The sequence below is a fragment of the Myxocyprinus asiaticus genome, chromosome 26 (genome assembly GCF_019703515.2).
Source record: "Myxocyprinus asiaticus isolate MX2 ecotype Aquarium Trade chromosome 26, UBuf_Myxa_2, whole genome shotgun sequence".
Taxonomy (NCBI): Eukaryota; Metazoa; Chordata; class Actinopteri; order Cypriniformes; family Catostomidae; genus Myxocyprinus; species Myxocyprinus asiaticus.
In genome coordinates this window covers 36126882-36146182 of record NC_059369.1, presented here as the reverse complement: position 1 = coordinate 36146182, position 19301 = coordinate 36126882, and the positions used below count along the sequence as shown (strand labels likewise).

At 41.6% G+C, this 19301-nt stretch overlaps 1 protein-coding gene across 1 annotated transcript in view; it reads right to left on the bottom strand.

Moving 5' to 3' along the window:
- Nucleotides 1-4284, bottom strand: part of kirrel3b (kirre like nephrin family adhesion molecule 3b) — a 352509-nt gene extending 348225 nt beyond the window's left edge. Inside the window, exon 1 of the mRNA XM_051657521.1 lies at nt 3972-4284. Coding sequence (XP_051513481.1) covers nt 3972-4014 — 43 coding nt within the window. The 5' untranslated portion in view covers nt 4015-4284. The remainder of the gene's footprint in view (nt 1-3971) is intronic.
- Between the last annotated feature and the right edge of the window lie 15017 nt (nt 4285-19301).

Here is a 19301-nt window from a genome sequence, read left to right as displayed (position 1 = left end):
ACAACCCAACTAAAAAAAAGAGAAAAAACTTCTCTCAATTTTCAAAGACTGTGAACGACTGTCTCTTTTTTTTTTATTTTACACAAAACAGACAAAACAAACATATAATTACATGCACTACAGCACAACACATTGCACATTTTTTGGGAATTAAAGTAAATCTCAGGATTCACACACCTTTTGACCAATGGATTTTTCATGACTCTTCTATTACTTTTCAAGCTGTTTATAATTACTGGGTAGGGATTTAAAAAAAAAAAAAAAAAAAAAAAAATTATAAGGATTGCACTCACAGAATTTCTAGCTGGAGTTTAGCATAACTCAAATAATTTATATTCACTATATATAATTTTCTGTGACTTTTAAATATTTAATTAATTTCCATGCTTAGACATGTAATTCACACTTGTTTTTTTATTATTATTATCTGAAGCTCTCTCTCGATATTGAACCATTGTATACAATATAGTCTAAGAATACATGAAATCTAAAAATACATTTAATCTATGTTTTCATTAGGAAAAACTCTTCAAGAAAATAGCATAACATCTCACCAGGAAATGCAGTAGTCAGTATTTACTTCAAAGCAGGTGTAATCTGTGCAGAGGAGGCATTAGATGGGTCAGAGCCTTTTGGTCCACATTAAGGTGTTCGGACCTCACACCAGGCACAAAAAAGTAGGAAGTCACTGTTCAGTGACTCACATATGTACTGTATCAGTATACAGATCTGTTTTCAATGTTTCTGCTTTGTCTGTCTATAAAGAATGACAGCAAGGACAGAGGAATACTAATATGTGTTTGCTTTTCTGTGTTGACAGCATTTAAGTAGTTTGGAACTGGGCAACCATCAACGACATACGTAAAGCTAAATCTGAGGATAAACAATGTCTCATCCTAAGACGAAATACGAATCCCATGAAGAAATATGAAATTAATTGATCCTGAAACATGACTGAGATGTAAAAATCCATTACATTTGATCGGATTTGGTTCACGTCTATGCTGAACAATGTTACAAATAATGATTTGCTAAATGTGATCAGTAAGCAGTCAAGGAAAACATTTTCAAAATTCGAAAATGAAACATAAGAGATGTTTGATTCTTTTGTACTTGATATTTGGCCTGAAAACACCCAAAAGAGACATTTTATTTACCAGTCCGCTGAGGTGCATATTAGTGAATGAAAGAGAGAAAGAGTTGACACACTAAAACCTGCTTTCTAGGGTTAAGACACAGCTTTCTCTCCTTGGCTGTGTAGGGACTTAACACCCAACGCTCTTGAAGAGCGTTTGCCACATCTATCACAACAAGACTGCAATGGGAAGGAGGGAGAGAGTGAATAATGAAGGAAGAGAGGAATATGGATAGACAGACAGAGACTAAATGAGTCCTTACATCTACAGTATGTCACACTGCCCCCAGTGGACTTGAGCATGAGAGAGGAAAAGAAAAGCTGGCTAACATATAATGAGACAATCTATAACATTACTGAGTCCTTTAACAGATTATTGGAGACCTGAAAGTGAATGTATATTACAAGAGCTTTTGCTGAAATTCTTAAGAAACAATTTGATTTCAAGTCTGACATGCACAGTGACAAAAAACAGATAAACATACAGCATTGTTATCTGAGTGGCAAATTAAAAAGAGGAAACAAAACAAAAGTAGACAGAGGTAGAGAATTAGACAAAGTGCTGCCTCTGAAAAAAAAAATGAAAACTATGACTGAGAGAGCGAGAAAATGGGCAAAAATAAGAGAGACAGAGACAAATAGAGAGATGAACTGCGGACAGAAGGTTTGCCTGTGGTGCGACAGCTTTCTGTGCCTCACAAGGGTGAGCTTCAGTACAGCTCTGTGCTATCAGTTAGGGCTTGTCACCAGGTGTGTGTATGTGAGTATTTTGTGTGTGTGCGCGAGAGAGAGCGAGAGTGCCCTACATATACCCTCATCTCTAGACAAAAACTCAATACAGCCACTCTAAGGTTTCGGTGTAGCTATTGGACTTTTTGTCGTCCTTCTATTGTACACAAACAAACACAATTCCTCAACTCCTCTCCTAAATAAAAATAAAAGACTTGTTTATCCTCTACTTCTTTTTTTTTTTTTTTTTTTTTGGCTCCATAAACAGCTATAATTTGTGAAACACAATTTAGTCTTGGGAAACCTGCCATCCCCCGGGTGTAGAACAGGGTGACAGGAACGCCTGTAGTTATCTCTTGTTTACCTGGCTCGGCTGCTTTTATGTTTTATTACTACAATAACTGGCTCAGCTCAACTGCACGGCAAAGCAAAATAAGGCAACTTCTCCCGGTGATGCTTTCTGTGTGCTGAGAGCTTTAAAAAGTTAGATGGGAAGGAGATCGGACAGACTGTCTAACTGCATTTCTATTGCTGGCTGCTGTGTATTGTTAACATGTTGCATAAAAATCTGCATAATTACAATCTTCAGCATTTATAATGATGATGTCAAAGACTAATAAGATTTCATATGATATAAAACAGCCACATTGACAGTTAATTTTCATAAATTCATCATGAATTATTTTACCATAGTAAATTAACATAGTAAATTGAATTGGTTCGTGTTTCAGTTGTCTCTGTGAATGTTATCATCAAATGAAGAATTCCCCCCCAATCTTCAAAAATAAAACTCAGTTGATAAAGTACATAAATAAAATATCCACAATGAAAGAAATCTTATGGCAGGACACACTAACACTGCTATAAATCTAGATCATAAAGCTGACAGCCTCCCGGGGCATGATCTACTAAACAAGAACAGAGCGCCCCATACTTTACTCCCACTGTCACGCTAAAAGTAGTGCCATGCTCTCTCGCTGTGAGCTTTCGTCTGGGTATATGCATGTGAAGTTATATACTTGCTCTTCGGTAACACGGACATACTGCTCTTGCTATCAGATTGTAAGTAAGGGGTATTCGCTGTGATTTAATGAGAGACAGAGAGAGGAAACAGGTTGAGTGATAAGCAGGTCATTAAGTTTGCTCTGCCATCTCAGAGAGGCTTTGATTTGTGTACGCTATGTGATAACTGTGGAGAAAAAAAAAAGACTAAGAGGGAGAGAAAAAGGGAATGGGAGCTTGAGAAGTGCAGGAGAAATTTATCTCGTACTCCTGTCAACAGAGTATGGCTATGTGACTGCCAGAACAGAAAATCGTTAACGTAACATGGTTCAATTAATTTTCACACACTTTGTGATGCAATAGTTTTGCTGGTGGTTCCTAGCATGAAGGGCTCAAATGAAGGCTCTGGGCTCAATGCTTTTGCTTTTATTTGAACTTCCATTCCTGGATCACTGCTTTCTGCAGAGGCAGGCAATCAACTCAATGTATTTAGCTCTGGCGACTCACTGCCAGAGCTCTGCTTTGAGCTATTCCCTGCATGCACGTCCTTGCGGAGGCAGTGACCAAGCAAGCCTCTCAGGGGTCTCCACGGCATCCTCCATTTACAATTGTTTTTCAAAGACAATCACCTGGCAGCAAATCGCAGAAACATCCATTAGACAACACTAAGCCTGACTGTTTACAGACTCTAAGAATAACCACCACATTGCTCCGGTGGAAGAGTGCATTGTGTTCATTCACCAGTGCTTAATGTGTGTCTTTGTGAGTTGAGTGCCCTTTGGCATGCCTTCGGTCAAAAGATCTTGACACAGTGTGACCTTACAAGCTTTGGGTTTTAGGGGGACACTTACAAAAGCAAGACAATTTCAATGATCTTGTCAAATTCATTGAAAGAATCAAACTCACGTATGACAGACAAGCAAGATGCCTTCAGAGCCACATCAAAGCACACTTCTGCCACTGTTTGACACAGCTGAAACCTCAGAGCTTGTACACAAAAGTGCCTTGCTGTCTCTGAGTTTAACTCCCAGAGAGTTCCTGCTTGCACACTGACCACTGACACAGGACACAACACAGCGGAGAGCGAAGAGACCATGCAGCTTACCGTGACCTGTCAGCCACAGGATCAGGCAGACCTCCAGGATCATCTCAGAACTTTTTTCGTTAGATGACCTCTGAGGTACCAAGCAGAGGAAGTGAGGCTCGGAAACTTCACACTCTTCTGGTTGGCTGCTATTGTCCGTCCCGCGATGTGCCGTCTCTTCTTCCTTTTCTTCTTCTTGCAATCACTGGTTCAATCTCTCAGTGTCTGTCTGCTGTGAAAGCAATCTGGTCTGTTGTCCTACAGTAACTGACGTGATACTGTTCTGATAGTGTGTATGCTGGTGGTATCATAAACTCAGAGTACTCATGCTCTCGCTCTCTCTCTCACAAGCTCTCACACACTGCTGTTCCATTCTCCAGCTTAAAGAATCAGTCTGGCTTTCTCTCTCTCCTCCCACCGTCCCTCCTCTTCTCTCGCTCTTTCTCTCAGTGGAGGAGTGGGGGAAGGCAGGGGCCAGACTGCTCAGAAGCCCCACCCACCTGTTCAAGCAGAGCAACATTGTTGTTAGAAGAGGCTGGGGACTGGGAAAGAAAGCAAGCAAGCAAGCTAGCAAAACTGGATAACTTGGTGAACTGCATATTTGACTTAGCATTTCTTAAAGAATAATCCCATGGTTAAAAGTAAAGATTTTCTCCCAGCAGGACACTAGGACTTTGTTCCAAAATCTAGTGAGCTGACTTGCTGCTGTCTACTTCCAAAATAGGCAGCTGTCTTCTCAGCATATTTTACTGAAATGAAGCTGCATATGTGACTGATTTAAAACACTGTAAATATACACCAAGTCTGTACATCATACAAATAGCATTCCTCACGCTAGATGCATCTGAGACACAATTTTCTCTCTACTAAATTGTATACATACATACACACACACACACACACACATATATATATATATATATATATATATATATATATATATATATATATATATATATATACAGTACTGTGCAAAAGTCTTAGGTGCATTTTTTTCACATTGTTATTTTATATATTCTGCTTTTAGTGTATCAGTCCCTTTGTAAATAGAACTGAAGAGAAGAACAAGGAACCCTACCACAGATGGTATGACCCCAACAGAGCCCAGATCTAACATCATTGAGTCCATCTGGGATAACATGAAGAGACAGAAGCAATTGAGACAGCCCGAATAGATAGAAGAACTGTGTCAAGTTCTCCAAGAAGCTTGGAACATCCTATCTGCCAACAACCAAGAAAAACTGTGTCCAGGTGTATCTAGGAGAATTGGTGCTGTTTTGAAATCAAAGGTTGTCACACCAAATATTGATTTAGCTTTTTCATGTTTGCTGGACTTTGTATGACGTTGTTTGCTAAATTATTATTATTATTATTTTCAGTATTAAAATAATTATATTCCGGGTGCGATCACGTCATGTAATAATTATTGTAATTACGAGATTTAGACATGTAAAAAACATTCACATCTATGGTGAACTCATAATTACAAGTTGTCTATAAAAGCTCTGACTTGACAGTTGTGACGTCATGCAAAACCAACTTTTGTGGCAGCAGCCTCAGCAGTTAAAGATAGAGTACACATTTTTTGTTTTATATGCAATGTTATTTCGCCATTGTTACCTGGAGCGCTTCCTTTACATGTAGGTGCAAAATGTTTAAGAATATTGGTGAATTCATTAAATAATAATGATAAATATTTCTTGTTATCAACAGCAAAGCCATTTTCATGCTATGAGTGTTGACATAGAAACAACTAACTTAGCATTATTATCAACATCTCTTTTGCTACGTCTGCCATTATGTGATTGCCTTCTCCATGACAGACACATGCAGTGCTGCCTTCGACTGTTGCCAAAATATAAGAAGGTAACACACATTTACCTACTCTTTGGAATAGATGTTGCATTGGAAGTATGCCTATGATGTCCTAAAATGCTGCCTACAAGGCAGCTCATTACATTTGGAACAGAGTCTAGGTGCATAAATTAAAGGTTAAATAGGTGTGAGACAGAGACTAAAATGATATCTAGTCTCGGTCTCAGATAGCACTGACTGTCTGATGCATACTACAAACAATAATGATAACAATAATGATAAACAATCATTTCTTGATCTAGCAAGCTCTAATTTGATTGCCTTGCTATACGCAAATTCAGTGAGTAAAAAGTTGCATTTTGAAGATACTTTTGGGGAGGAAATAATCACTAGATTTGATAAAGTGTGCCAGATTAGTGGCATCACTTCTTTGAAAGATCCTCATGAGATTGTTTGAGGTGCTAAGTCACAAGCATACTAGATAAGTGAGCAGAATTATAAGAGATGAGCAGAGTTAGATGCATGACAACATGGCATTACATGTCAGGCAAATGATCTCACACTCTCTAAGGGCTCTATTTTCCTGAGTGCACGAAGTGCAGCGCACCATGCACTACATCCAATCTTCGTGTAGAGCGCTAGTTCTAAGTGCAATTTTCGTGCCAGCGCAAAGTGCAAGTGGTCGTGGGTGGGAGTGTTTGCGCTATTTGTGGGTGTATTTGTAGCACGCCCCGTTTATTGGGCCAGGCTGACAGATGAGAATAAACCTGTTAAAACAGGATAGAAAGAAGAGAAAGGAGAAACAGGTCTGCGCTGCACATAATCCCCAGTAGTTATATTTATTTAACTGTTTTTTTGCCGCATTGTTTTAAAACAACAATAACCATTAAAGAAAATTTATTTTATTTTGTTACTTCAAAACAGTGTTATGTCATTTGTTCATCACAAACAATATACATCTCCTTTTTCACTTATTTTCTTGTTCACGGATTTCACATTGACATTAGATATTCAAATAAACCTATAAACTTGACTCTTTGTATCTATAAAGACAAGTTATAATGTATTTGCACACATATAAATGTTTTACATGACTTAACCTTTAAGGCAATTATTACCTGAGATATTTATGTAAACCATACACATCCAGCCTTCTATTCTTATTGGTTTTATTTTCAAAACCACTTGCATTAATATTCATTTTCCCCCTTTGCATAGCAGGAAACAATGTAATATTATGTTTGTGCACACTGAAATGATTAATTGTACCATGTGACTGGGAAAGTGCATAAAACTTACTACATATATGAACTCTCTTGGAACCCAACACAGATATTATATGAGTAAAATTGATAATGAACACTATAAGATGGTAAATTGAGCCTGTTTGAGGTAAATTAATCACATTAATTGAGCGGACCACACCGGAGTTCCCAAAATGGTGGACGATCGTCAAATTTTACATATTTTCACAAATCAGAACATTTACACTTATGACAACACAAGCATATATGTGTGTGTTATGCAACTTGATGTATTTTGTGTATTTTGTCCACAGTCATACCTGTTAAAACAGGATAGAATGAAGAGATGGGAGAAACAGGTCTGCGCTGCATGTAATCCCCAGTAGTTATGAGGCGCACAGGCGTGGTATCGCTATGTTCACCCGCAATCTCCCAAACTCCTCTTTCGAACCCACGGTCCACTTTCAAAATACAAGTCCCATTCTCATTCAATGGAAAACTGTAGTTTCAATGGAGTCAATTGTCCACAAGAAATAACACAGCAATAAAGCATCACATTTTCTGTTGGGATATTCTTATATATACTAAACATAACAAACATTACCCAAATGTGTACATACTTTTGGTTTGTCACATATGCACGCAAACTGTGGGTATATTGTATGTTAAGTAGCACAAACACAGTTTGCCCTTTTCCTGAGAAATAGGCCATTGCGCTTAGATGTTTCAAAAGTAGAACTGTTTATAGGTAATAAAGGTGGTAATAAAGTTCATGTCCAAACTCTGAAACTATATTGAAACACCAAATTATATCCCTGACGATCTGAGTTGTAGCCGTCTTTTGAAACAAACATTTATGAGATTTGTGTTAAACTATCTATAGGTCATGGTTATTTTTAAATTATGTATGTTTATACAGTATTTGCAATTGTATTTATGATCTGTATTGGTATTTTTCCACCTGTTGTCCTAGAGTGATTTTTAAGTCATTGCAAAATATTCTGGTGAAAGAAGTTGGCAAGGATAAATGTTTGGATTTGGTTTTTGATTTTTTTGATCATTTGTTATTTTGATAATATTTTTGTTTTGTTTGAAGTGCAATTTGAAATTAGAAATATTTTTGGTTTCAATAAATGTATTTAATTGTTCAAAATCAACCCGTAGAAGTGAAGTGCGTGTCAATACAATCACTATTAATACAATCCATGATTTGTGTGTCAGTAGATGCAAATTATTAATAATACTTACATTCCCTATAATTTAACAGAGTGTACATCCAAATCCTGATGAGTATAAAAAATGTTATGCCTATACATGTAGCCAAGTGAAGAAATTCAGAAATGACATGGCCCCCTTAAGACCGGAGTTTTGCAACACCCACTTTCTGGCACTCTCTCGTGTTAGAGATGTTAGAAGATACATTGTGCAGGAGAGCTCCCGGATTTGTTCATTGTTTGATAATTCTTTGGGATGCATATGGATTGTATATGTGGATTTTGACCACGTTTTCTACACATGCAAGAACTTGCCTCTACCGTATTTCATTGTACCTTATTTAATTTCTGTATTTCATTTGTATTTTTTTATATTCTCTTTCTTTCTCTCTCTCTTTCTTTCTTTCTTTCTTTCTTTCTTTCTTTCTTTCTATTAAATACAATCTTTAATGAAACAAATAAAAAAATAAAAACGGCCAACAGAATAAAGCCCCCAAAATATATTTTTGTATCCTGTGTTGTTTCTTTGAAACCACCGGCTACATACAAGGAGAATGATCATATTTCTGTTATTCTAAGTTATTGCATACCGTCCTTTTACAATCCGAATTTCTTATAAATTTGCTATAAAAAATTTATTTATATCGCTGGAGCTTGAGGGAATAACTGGAGAAGATCCTCCAAATTAAATTGCACTTCACCCAGCCTATTAGCGCGTAGCCTGCTAGTTTTTGCCAAACCCACTTGTGCCTAGACTTAGCGCATGCTTGCACGAAAATTCCAAAACTTCATGGCCATGCCCATTGACTTTGCGCTTATGAATTAAGCATAGTGATGTGCTTAGCATTACTGCTTTTAAAGTAGGGCCCTGAGTGTGCAGTGCATGGCCAGAATAAGCTGCAAATTGGACCAGACAGTCAATAGTCAGGCTACAAGAGACTAAGAGATATCTAAACCCAGAGATGGAATCTTATTAGCTCCTCTTTTCCAAATGACTAAAACAGAGTTCAGACTCATCATTTATTGCCTCCTAATGTAGAAGTTGTTAATCTCCCTAATGCATGGCTTGCTAACAAGACTGTTTTACACACTAAATATTATATGATTAATTTCCATTCTCCCTCAGCACGACTCTTCCTAAGAGAAGTCCAGCTGCAATTCCCTTCTATCTCAGCGCGACTCTTCCTAAGAGAAGTCCAACTGCATTTATTCATAAAAGAACACAGGTAAAGAACAACATTGTCTAAGAACTCTGCTTAGTTCATGTGTCAATTATTTAAAGGTAATAATCTTGGTTTGTGATGCAGCCTCGATAAAAAAAATAAGTGTGTGTGGGGGTTTTGCCTACATTGTGGGGACAAAATATCCCCCAAGCATTGCAAAACCTAAAATCAAATACATTGCGGGGACCAGCCAACAGTCCCAATTAGGAAAATGGCTTTGTAAAGATACAAAATAATAGCTGTGTAAGTAATGCAAGTAAAACTGTAACACAAAACAAAATGCATCATGTAGTTATGAGTACACAGATGATGTAATTCTTTAACCGAAATGACAGATTGTAGCTTGTTGCCCTATGTACCAAAAGGGGCGGGGTTGCCTGGCTGTGATGCTGGCCTGAACAAAAAAAAAAAAAAAACAATTGTAATTGATGATGAACGTGTCAACTAACGAAACATCTGTAAAGACAGCACCCTACAAATGTGAGATAAATGCTTTACAATCACCCCATGCTGTGTGAATATGTGCGTTATTTGAGATATAAGTGTTGGACTAGATTGGCTAACACATCACATGCATTTGAAACGTCACTCCCATCAGCTGAAAAACGGCAAATGCTTCTGTAAAGTAAAACGTCCTGGTTACTTGCGTAACCTCCATTCCCTGATGGAGGGAACGAGACGTTGTGTCAATGTAGTGACACTAGGGGTCACTCTTGGGAGCCCGAGACACGTCTGGTCTGATAAAAGGCCAATGAAAATTGGCGAGTGGTATTTGCATACCACTCCCCCGGACATACGGGTATAAAAGGAGCTGGTATGCAACCACTCAATCAGGTTTTGTGTTGAGGAGCCGAGACAAGGTCCAGGCCATTTCAGCGGGTAGATCAGCATTGTGGAAAGAGGGACACAACGTCTCGTTCCCTCCATCAGGGAACGGAGGTTACGCAAGTTACCAGGATGTTCCCTATCTTTCACTCACTCGACATTGTGTTGATGTAGTGACACTAGGGGTCCCTATATGAAATGCCGCAACTGGCTGAACTGTGTTATGTAAACTGGCGGTGTTTTATGAGTGTCGAACGGCCCTTTGGGGACAAGTCGACTACCCAAAAGATAGAGACGGGCTTGCCCAGTCGTGGCCTCTTTTCTCTCCCCCCAAAAAAAGGAATTAACCGACTGGGGCCACCAGGTCTAGTCAGGGGGGTGTCACTCCCAAGGGGAAGACACCGTGGACACCACACCCCACCCAAAGGGGGGGGGGGGTATTTTGAGTGGAAATATGTCACATGGTCTTGCTGAGCTTTGTTGGAAGCATGCCATGTGGAGAAATCCTATGGTAGGTTTACCAGCAGGGAAACAAATTAGCGGAAGATATACGTCGCATGGTGTTACCTACAGGGAACCACCACATGCGGAGCACCTACCCCAGTACAGGGCTTAGTTAGCACGTGTACTGAGCCGGCAGCAAGTTTCCCGCGAACTCATCTGCCACAGGGCTCGGAGGAAATCAACCAGGGAACACAGTTTGTGAACACTACTGGGAGTCAGTGGCGCACGTCTTCAGCTCAGGGGAGGTGAAAGGTGCTATGCGCAAGCAATACACCTGGCCAGCTGTCCTAGACTTACCTGTGTTCCACTACAAGGGATGAAACCGATTCCACCCGGAGAGTGTAGAACCTCACAAATGGTGTTGGGTATTGCTCAGCCCGCTGCTCTGCAAATGTCTGTTAGAGAGGTGCCACTGGTCAAGGCCCAGGAGGCCGCTACACCCCTGGTAGAATGGGCTCGTAGCCCTACCGGGGGCGGCACGTCCTGGGCGTGATATGCCATAGTTATGGCGTCAATGAGCCAGTGGGCGATCCTCTGTAAAAGGGGTTGTGGGATCCTTGGGCACATAGCCCGGTCAGGGTCTCAGGATCACATGAGAGTAGCCCAGACCAAACTCCAGGCATGTTTCACTGACAGAGAATGCTTGCAGGTCTCCTACCCTCTGCAAGGGCTCAAAGGTGGCTCTCTGTAGACGCTGAAGAACTACAGAGAGGTCTCATGAGGGAACGAGGTGTAGTCTGAAGGGATTCAACCTCCTGGCACCTCTCAGGAACCTGATGATCAGGTCGTGCTTCCCTAAGGACTTACCGTCCACTGTGTCGTGGTGTGCCGCTATAGCGGCTACATACACCTTCAAGGTGGAGGGGGACAGTCGCCCTTCCAACCTCTCCTGCAGGAAGGAAAGCACCGATCTGACTGCGCATCTCTGTGGGTCTTCACGTCGGGAAGAACACCACTTAGTGAACAGATGCCACTTAAAAGGCATACAGGCACCTCGTAGAGGGAGCCCTAGCTTGAGTGATCGTGTCTACCACCGCAGGTGATAGACCGCTTAAGTCTTCCACGTCCCATCCAGGGGCCAGACATGGAGATTCCAGAGGTCTTGTCTCGGGTGCCAGATGGTGTCCCGTCCCTGAGAAAGTCCCTGAGGGTCTGTGCAAGTAGGCTCAATGGGGGAAACACATATTTGCGAAGTCCAGGGGGCCAGCTGTGTGCCAGCACATCTATACCGAGAGGTGCCTTGGTCAGGGCGTACCAGAGCGGGTAGTGGGAGGATTTTTGGGAGGCGAACAGGTCTACCCGAATCGACTCCAAATCAGCTGGACCACCTGAGGGTGGAGTCTCCACTCTCCCCTGAAGGTAACCTGCCATGACAGCACGTCCACTGCAGTGTTGAGGTTGCCCGGGATGTGAGTGGCTCGCAGCAACTTGAGGTGCTGCTGACTCCAGAGGAGGAGACGGCGGGTGAGTTGTTACATACAACGGGAGCGCAGACCGCCTTGACGGTTGACATATGCTACCGTTGCTGTGTTGTCTGTCCGAACTAACACATGCTTGCCCTGGATCAATGGCCGAAACCTCCGCAGGGCGAGCAGAATTGCCAGGAACTCGAGGCAGTTGATGTGCCAACGCAGCCGTGGGCCCATCCATAAGCCGGCGGCTGGGTGCCTGTTGCATACAGCGCCTTAGTCTGTTTTGGAGGTGTCTGTCGTAACCACGATGCGCCTGGAGACCTGCTACCTGCATAGGTGCACCGCGAGTGTCTTATTCACCGGGGGAATCACCGAATAGCCCCTGGCCACCCCACCATCGAGGGTAGTGAGGGCAGGGGAGCTGAAAGATCAGGACCGGGCAGTAAAAGGTGCCTCCCACGAACTTGTCAGCTCCTCGTGCACTTCTGGGAAGAAAGGAACAGGAGCGGGGAGTGGCTGCTTTGAGCGGCACCGCGAGCCCAGGAACCTATCATCGAGCCACGAGAGTTCAGGGGAGAATGGTGGATTCCACTCTAGCCCGACACTCGCAGCTGCCTAGGAAAGCATGTCCATCATTTCCGTGTCAGCCTGTGACTGGGTGACCGTACCCAAGAGGGGGAGCCCAGCTGAGGCGTCCATGTCTGACTGGATGAGCACGCTCTCCGATGCTGCACTCAAGAGCTCATCAGCTTTGCGGGCTCCGAACAAGTGGTCGAACTCGCCGTGAGATGAGCCGGTGGACTCATCCGGAAGCCCGATTGGGGCAGAAGAGCATTCTGGGGAATGGGAGGTCCATGGGGGGATACCTGGCGGAGGTGGTCCCATTGGGTCCCCAAATCTTACGAAAGCAAGCCGCGACCGCAACATTGCCATGGTCATGTTCTCGCAATGAGTACATGATCCATCCACGAATGCTGTCTCCACGTGGGTCGTGCCCAGACACAAAAGACAGCTATCGTGACCGTCAGAAGTTGAGAAATAACGACCGCAACCAGGAATAACACACAAACGGAAAGGCATCTTTAAAAAGATGCGTCTTTAAGAAGATGTTCCGTGTGTGCTGCTCTTTCAGAGAAATATACTCTTTTAGAAAAATATACTCTCTTATTTATGCCGAAGCACCCAGAGGCGTTCTTTGCAGTGCACCAGTGCAGAGGAGGGAGAAGCCACTGAAATGCGCTGTCAGATCCAGCAGAGGTGAATGAACAGTCAGCTCAGTAAATATCGACCGTTCGGCTCCGAAGAGAAAATCTGAATGAGTGGTTGCATACCAGCTCCTTTTATACCGTATGTCCGGGGGAGTGGTATGCAAATACCACTCGCCAATTTTCATTGGCCTTTTATCAAAGACCAGAGGTGTCTCGGGCTCCCAAGAGTGACCCCTAGTGTCACTACATCGACACAATGTCGAGTGAGTGACAGATAGGGAAAAAAGTTAGTGTTTCATTTGAGACCGTACTACACTTTAAAAAGTCATACACTAGATGGCCTTGTGTACAGTTTCACTGCACCATGTAAAGTGTGGCATTTGAGACACAGCTAATGTCTTAATGAGAATATAAAAGATGCAAAAATGTTTGTATGAGGGTTAAGTTTAGGGTTAAGTTTGAGGGTATGGGTTATAAAATATTATTAGCACAGTATAAAAATGAAAGCCAATAGAAAGTCCTCACTATGATAGTGTGTGAATGTATTTAGCCAGTAATAAAAGTGGGTTTATATTCTTTCTTTTAAGCAAACTTGTTTATTAAAAAAACGTGATTTAAAATGCAAATCCTAGAGTACATGAACTATTGAATCAGATGTTTTAAAAGTTATTTGAACACATATGGATTTATCATCTTTGGCTGTGTGGGCTAATGGTTATTGCAGATTTTGTTTTCTCCTGATCTCAGGTTATTGGTTCAGTCTAACATTTACATTTACATTACATTTACATTTATGCCTTTGGCAGACGCTTTTATCCAAAGCGACTTACAGTGCACTTATTACAGGGACAATCCCCCTGGAGCAACCTGGAGTTAAGTGCCTTGCTCAAGGACACAATGGTGGTGGCTGTGGTGATTGAACCGGCAACCTTCTGCTTACCAGTTCTGTGCTTTAGGCCACTATGCCACCACCACTCCACTACGCCACCACCGCATTTAAGCCCATATAATGGCATAGTGAAGCAAACCTTCACAAGTACTGAAGAGACAGCGATCATACTGTTTGACAAGTCAGACTGATCCAACAAAGTGTTACTGAATTTAAGGAATGGTAAAGTTTTGTTATTGAATGTAAGGAACTATAACATTTTGTGCAGCCTGATCTAATGAACATTACGTGACTGTGGCAACATTTTTGCAAAACAAAATGATGTGCTTCATTACACATTTACAGCAGTATCCCAGTGAAATGTCCAGCGGGGGGCACCAAAAGAAAATGAAATAGTGTCATAATCAGACAAGGTTTTTAAGAAGAATATTAGATGGAGGTTTTAATGAGTAAAACGTACCTCCCTAACCTAAAACTAAACCTAACCAATAGTGCTCTAAAAGCAGATAAGAGGTAAACAAAACAGATATCCTTGCCATAAACCAACACCTAAACCTAACCAATATTGTGGAAAAAGCAAATATGACATGAAAAGAACATTTTCTGAAGCCAAATAATTTTGTATCACTTCTATGACTCTTTCGTCTCACTTGCCAGCTTACGTATTTGGCTGGGCTTCAACCACGTTATGCTGAGTTCAAAGTCCAACACTCTTATCAAGTGAGCTACCATGGAAGGTAAACACATTGGAATAAGTGTGTAAATGTAGGTGGGTCTGTAAGCATTTTAAATGTGTTGTTCTTTAAATGATGCATTTTTGCAAAAGTGTTTTGATATCATAGCAGTGTGTGAGTAATAGTACGAAAAATATGTGTTTACAAAGTCCTAATCAGTCATTGTGATCATGATTTGTGTGGAAGTGAATGAAACACACAGTTGCTGTAGCACCTCTAGTGTTAATTTCACCAGGAAAATGTGGAAAATGTGGAACATGGCATGTAAATAACGTTCTTGTAACAGTTCAAGGACGGGCAAGGAGGAGGCGGGAACTGGCTGAACAGTCAACGTAAAGTTTAAACAGAAACTTAAAAAAAAATACATAAATACAGACACGCACATGCAACGCAGCCGCATGCGTCTCTCTCTCTCTCGAATTGGGACCTCTGGCTAGTCTTTATCCCCCTCTTGGCTGATTCGCCCGATTCAGGGCTGGCCATGTGTCCTCAAGATCCAGCCCCACCCTCCTCCTTGTCACAGTTCATTCTTTGAGTTTAGTTTGGTTTTGGGTCTGTGGCCTAGTGGTTATCATGTGCTAATGTGGGAAATGCAGTTTTGAACCAGGTTTGGAAGAGGTGTTTCACGTCTTGTCTGTTTCCCTTCAACATGGATACAGCAGGGCTTGAACACTATATTGACCAATCAGCATCCATGCAGATCTATCAATTTTAGAATAACAATTTTGTAATTGTGAAATGCATTGATTGTCACCCAACAATGACAATTCCCTCACCCTTACCTTCACTTTGAAATTCCCTCTATTAACAACAGTCAAATAAATGTGTCAGAAGAAAATATATAAGCTCTTAATGTGAAGTTCCTAAAACCAAAAGCCCTGAACGCTGCTTTGCGAGATTGATCTTAGTGTTAGCAGAAGTGTTTTCACATGGGGAGGGAGAAGCAATCAATCTCATTTATGCTGAACTTTCTCACGCCTTCATCTCAACGCGTACATGGTTCCATCTCTCTCTCTCTCCACTCACCGACTTAATGACTGAGAGCTGCATTGACCTTTGAAGCCTACACCCTTAAAAATTACCTGGAACAAAGTGAACATCAATCTAAAACAAAGAAAATAGAGAAAGAGGAAAAGTAAAGTGAGAGTCAGAACGGTAATTCTAAGTAGATGAGGTAGGCAACGCAAAGCTTTCTGTCAGCAAGAGATAATATAATGTTGAAAACTAACATTTGGGTAAAGTTGACTGCTCAGAATAGGTGCTAATAAATAAATATTCCAGCTCTTCCAATGATACTGGGACAAAGAGTATGAAAACCCTGAAGAATACATGAAATAAATTGTGTAAAGACGATGGGAAGTGCCATCCCGACAATCCATGGTAATGCTGTCTTTCTATTAGACGTTAAATGAAGTGAAGCCTGTTGTGGAATTTCCTCCAGCAGAAAGCAAGATTTAAATATGACTGACAAGCCAGTCACACACTGAGGCAAATAAAAAGTGACATGTCTGTTTATGTGACTTGAGCCAACATATCTGCAATGTATCGCAGTGTGCTATGGGTAAAAGCCAGTGGCCATTGTACTGTATATGTGTGTATGTGTGTCAGTAATTTTCTGGTTGTCGTGGTGATGTCCATTTGATAGGGCATGCATGAGTATCTGAATTCTGAATATCAACATCACACAATGGTACTTGTTTCATCTTTTACTTATCTGTTTGTAGGCCTGGAATAACTAATGTATATTTGGACAACTGTCAGCCCTGAGCATAGCCATGCTGTTCACCAGCAAAATATAGTCAACAAGCATGGTCTTTCTGGTTAAGTTTGTTGACCAAGGAAGTTTTGCTGATTCAGCTAGTTAAGAAGCCAGGCACAAGGGTTTCCAAAACACAACATATGCTGGTGACAAGCCAACTGTAGAGCAGAAGGTGTACAGATCAGTTTCAGAGCTTTTCCAGTGGTGAGTGGAGCAGCAACCGAGCTGAAACGTTGGTAGAAATGTGCAAAACCAAGGAAGCGTTGTAGTTCTTTGACAGACATGGGTAGTGGCTACTTCAGCACAACTTGCACCTTAGCAGAGTCCATGGTGACTCCCTCTGGGGAGATGACATACCCCAGAAAAGAGATGGTTGATTTGTGAAACTCACATTTCTCCATCTTGGCATACAGTTGGTGTTGAACAAGGTGGTTGAGCACCACTCTGACGTGTTGAACATGTTCATCAAGAGAAAAAGAGTATATCAAAATATCATCAATGTAGACAATGACCCATTTGCCAGTAAGATCACTAAAAATATAATTTACATAGGCTTGAAAGATAGATGGACTGTTGGAAAGTCCGAAAGGCGTCACCTGGTATGCGTAGTGGCCAGTGTGTGTAGAAAAAGCAGTCTTCCATTCATCCCCCTCCCGAATGTGGATTAAGTTGTAGGCGTTACGAAGATCCAGTTTGGTGAAGATCTTGGGACATCGTAACTGCTCTAATGCTGCTGGTACCAGAGGGAGAGGATAGCGATACTTGATGGTGACTGTGTTCAGGCCTCAGTAGTCAATGCATGGCCGAAGACCCCCGTCCTTCTTTCCTACGAAGAAGAAACCAGCAGAAGCAGGAGAAGTGGATGGCCGAATGAACCCTCTTTCTAGGGACTCCGATATGTACTCCTCCATAGATTTAGTTTCAGATTCTGATAAGATTCATCCATGTGGAGGAAAGGTGCCCGGCGGAAGGTCAATGGCACAGTCACAGGAATGATGAGGAGGAAGTTGCATAGCCTTTGATTTTCTGAATGCCTCCTGGAGATCCGAATAATAATGTGGCAGAATTAAGGTCTCCTTCTCCACAAGGATAGTCGTGGTGCTTACAGGAGGAAGAGAAATGGGTTCAGGAAGGTTGAGGCAAGACTGGAAACAGGAAGCACTCCAACGAGTGATTTGTCCATCTCTCCATGAGATCTCAGGGTTTTGAAGTCAGAACAATCAGGTTCTTAGGAGAATGAGTGACTAGAAATTGAATCTCCCCATAATGAAGAAGTCCTACTTGAAGACGGATGGGTCGGGTGATTTGTTGAATCTTGCCAGACCCCAGAGGTCATTTGTCTAGTGCTGATACATGCAAAGGAGGGACACAGGGAACAAAACACAGGTTTAGATTTGTGGCGAGACCCAGGTCAATAAAGTTACCTGCAGCCCCTGAATCTAAAATGGCAGATACATGATGTTTCTTATCTAGAACATGTAAAGTAACTGAAACTTCAAACTGTTCGATTAGAATTAGGTTTGAAAGTTCCAAACTCATCGCCGCGTCCCCCTTCCTAGGGGGATGAGTAGGGCAGACAGCCAGTAAATGTCCCGACTGTCCGCAGTAGATACACAATCTCTCTCGTAGACGATGTCTTCATTCTTCGGTAGAGAGAGAAGAAAGATAACTGGTTGCAGCAATGTCAGAGTGAAGTGTCTGTAGAGAACTGTCTGGATGACAGGCTTTAATCAGGTTATCCAGACAAATGGCTAATTTGATGAATTCACCAAGAGATCTCCTCTCATCACGACATGCTATTTCAGCTTGAAGATCAGGATTTAACCCCTGACGGAACAGTAGTTTCAAAGTGTCCTCCACCCACACTGTTTGTGCTGCTAGCATGCGAAAGGATAAGGAGAATTCAGCAGTAGACATCTTCCCTTGCTTTAAACATAATAGAAGTTCTCCTGGGTCCTTACCACCCTCAGAGTGTTCAAAAACCTCTCGTAAAAGAGCTATGAAATTAGACAAAGAGCGTTTTATAATGTTCTCACGACTCCATACCACAGCAGCCCAGTCTAGTGCTTTTCCTGACAGCAGTGATATGATTAAGGAAACATGAGCTTCATCATTGGGATACATTTGAGGTAGTTGAGATAAAAAGAGCTCACATTGCAAGAGAAATCCTCGACACTTACTGGGTAATCCGTCAAACTTTCAGGAAGCAAGAGTCGAGGATTAACAGCAGCTGTAGATTGCGTTGTGCTGCTGGCTGAGTTTCTTGTGGAAACTCTCATCGGAGATACTTGCGGTAGACTGGCATGTCTTAAGGTCAATTTTAGGCCAAAAATGGCAAAAAAGAAACATCTTTCTGTAGAAACTCGTCAGTCAATCATTATTTTGAGGAATGAAGGCTATACAATGCTTGAAATTGCCAAAAGATTTCATACATAGGTGTACACTACAGTCTTCAAAGACAAAGGACAACTGGTTCTAACAAGGACAGAAAGAGATGTGGAAGGCCAGATGTACAACTAAACAA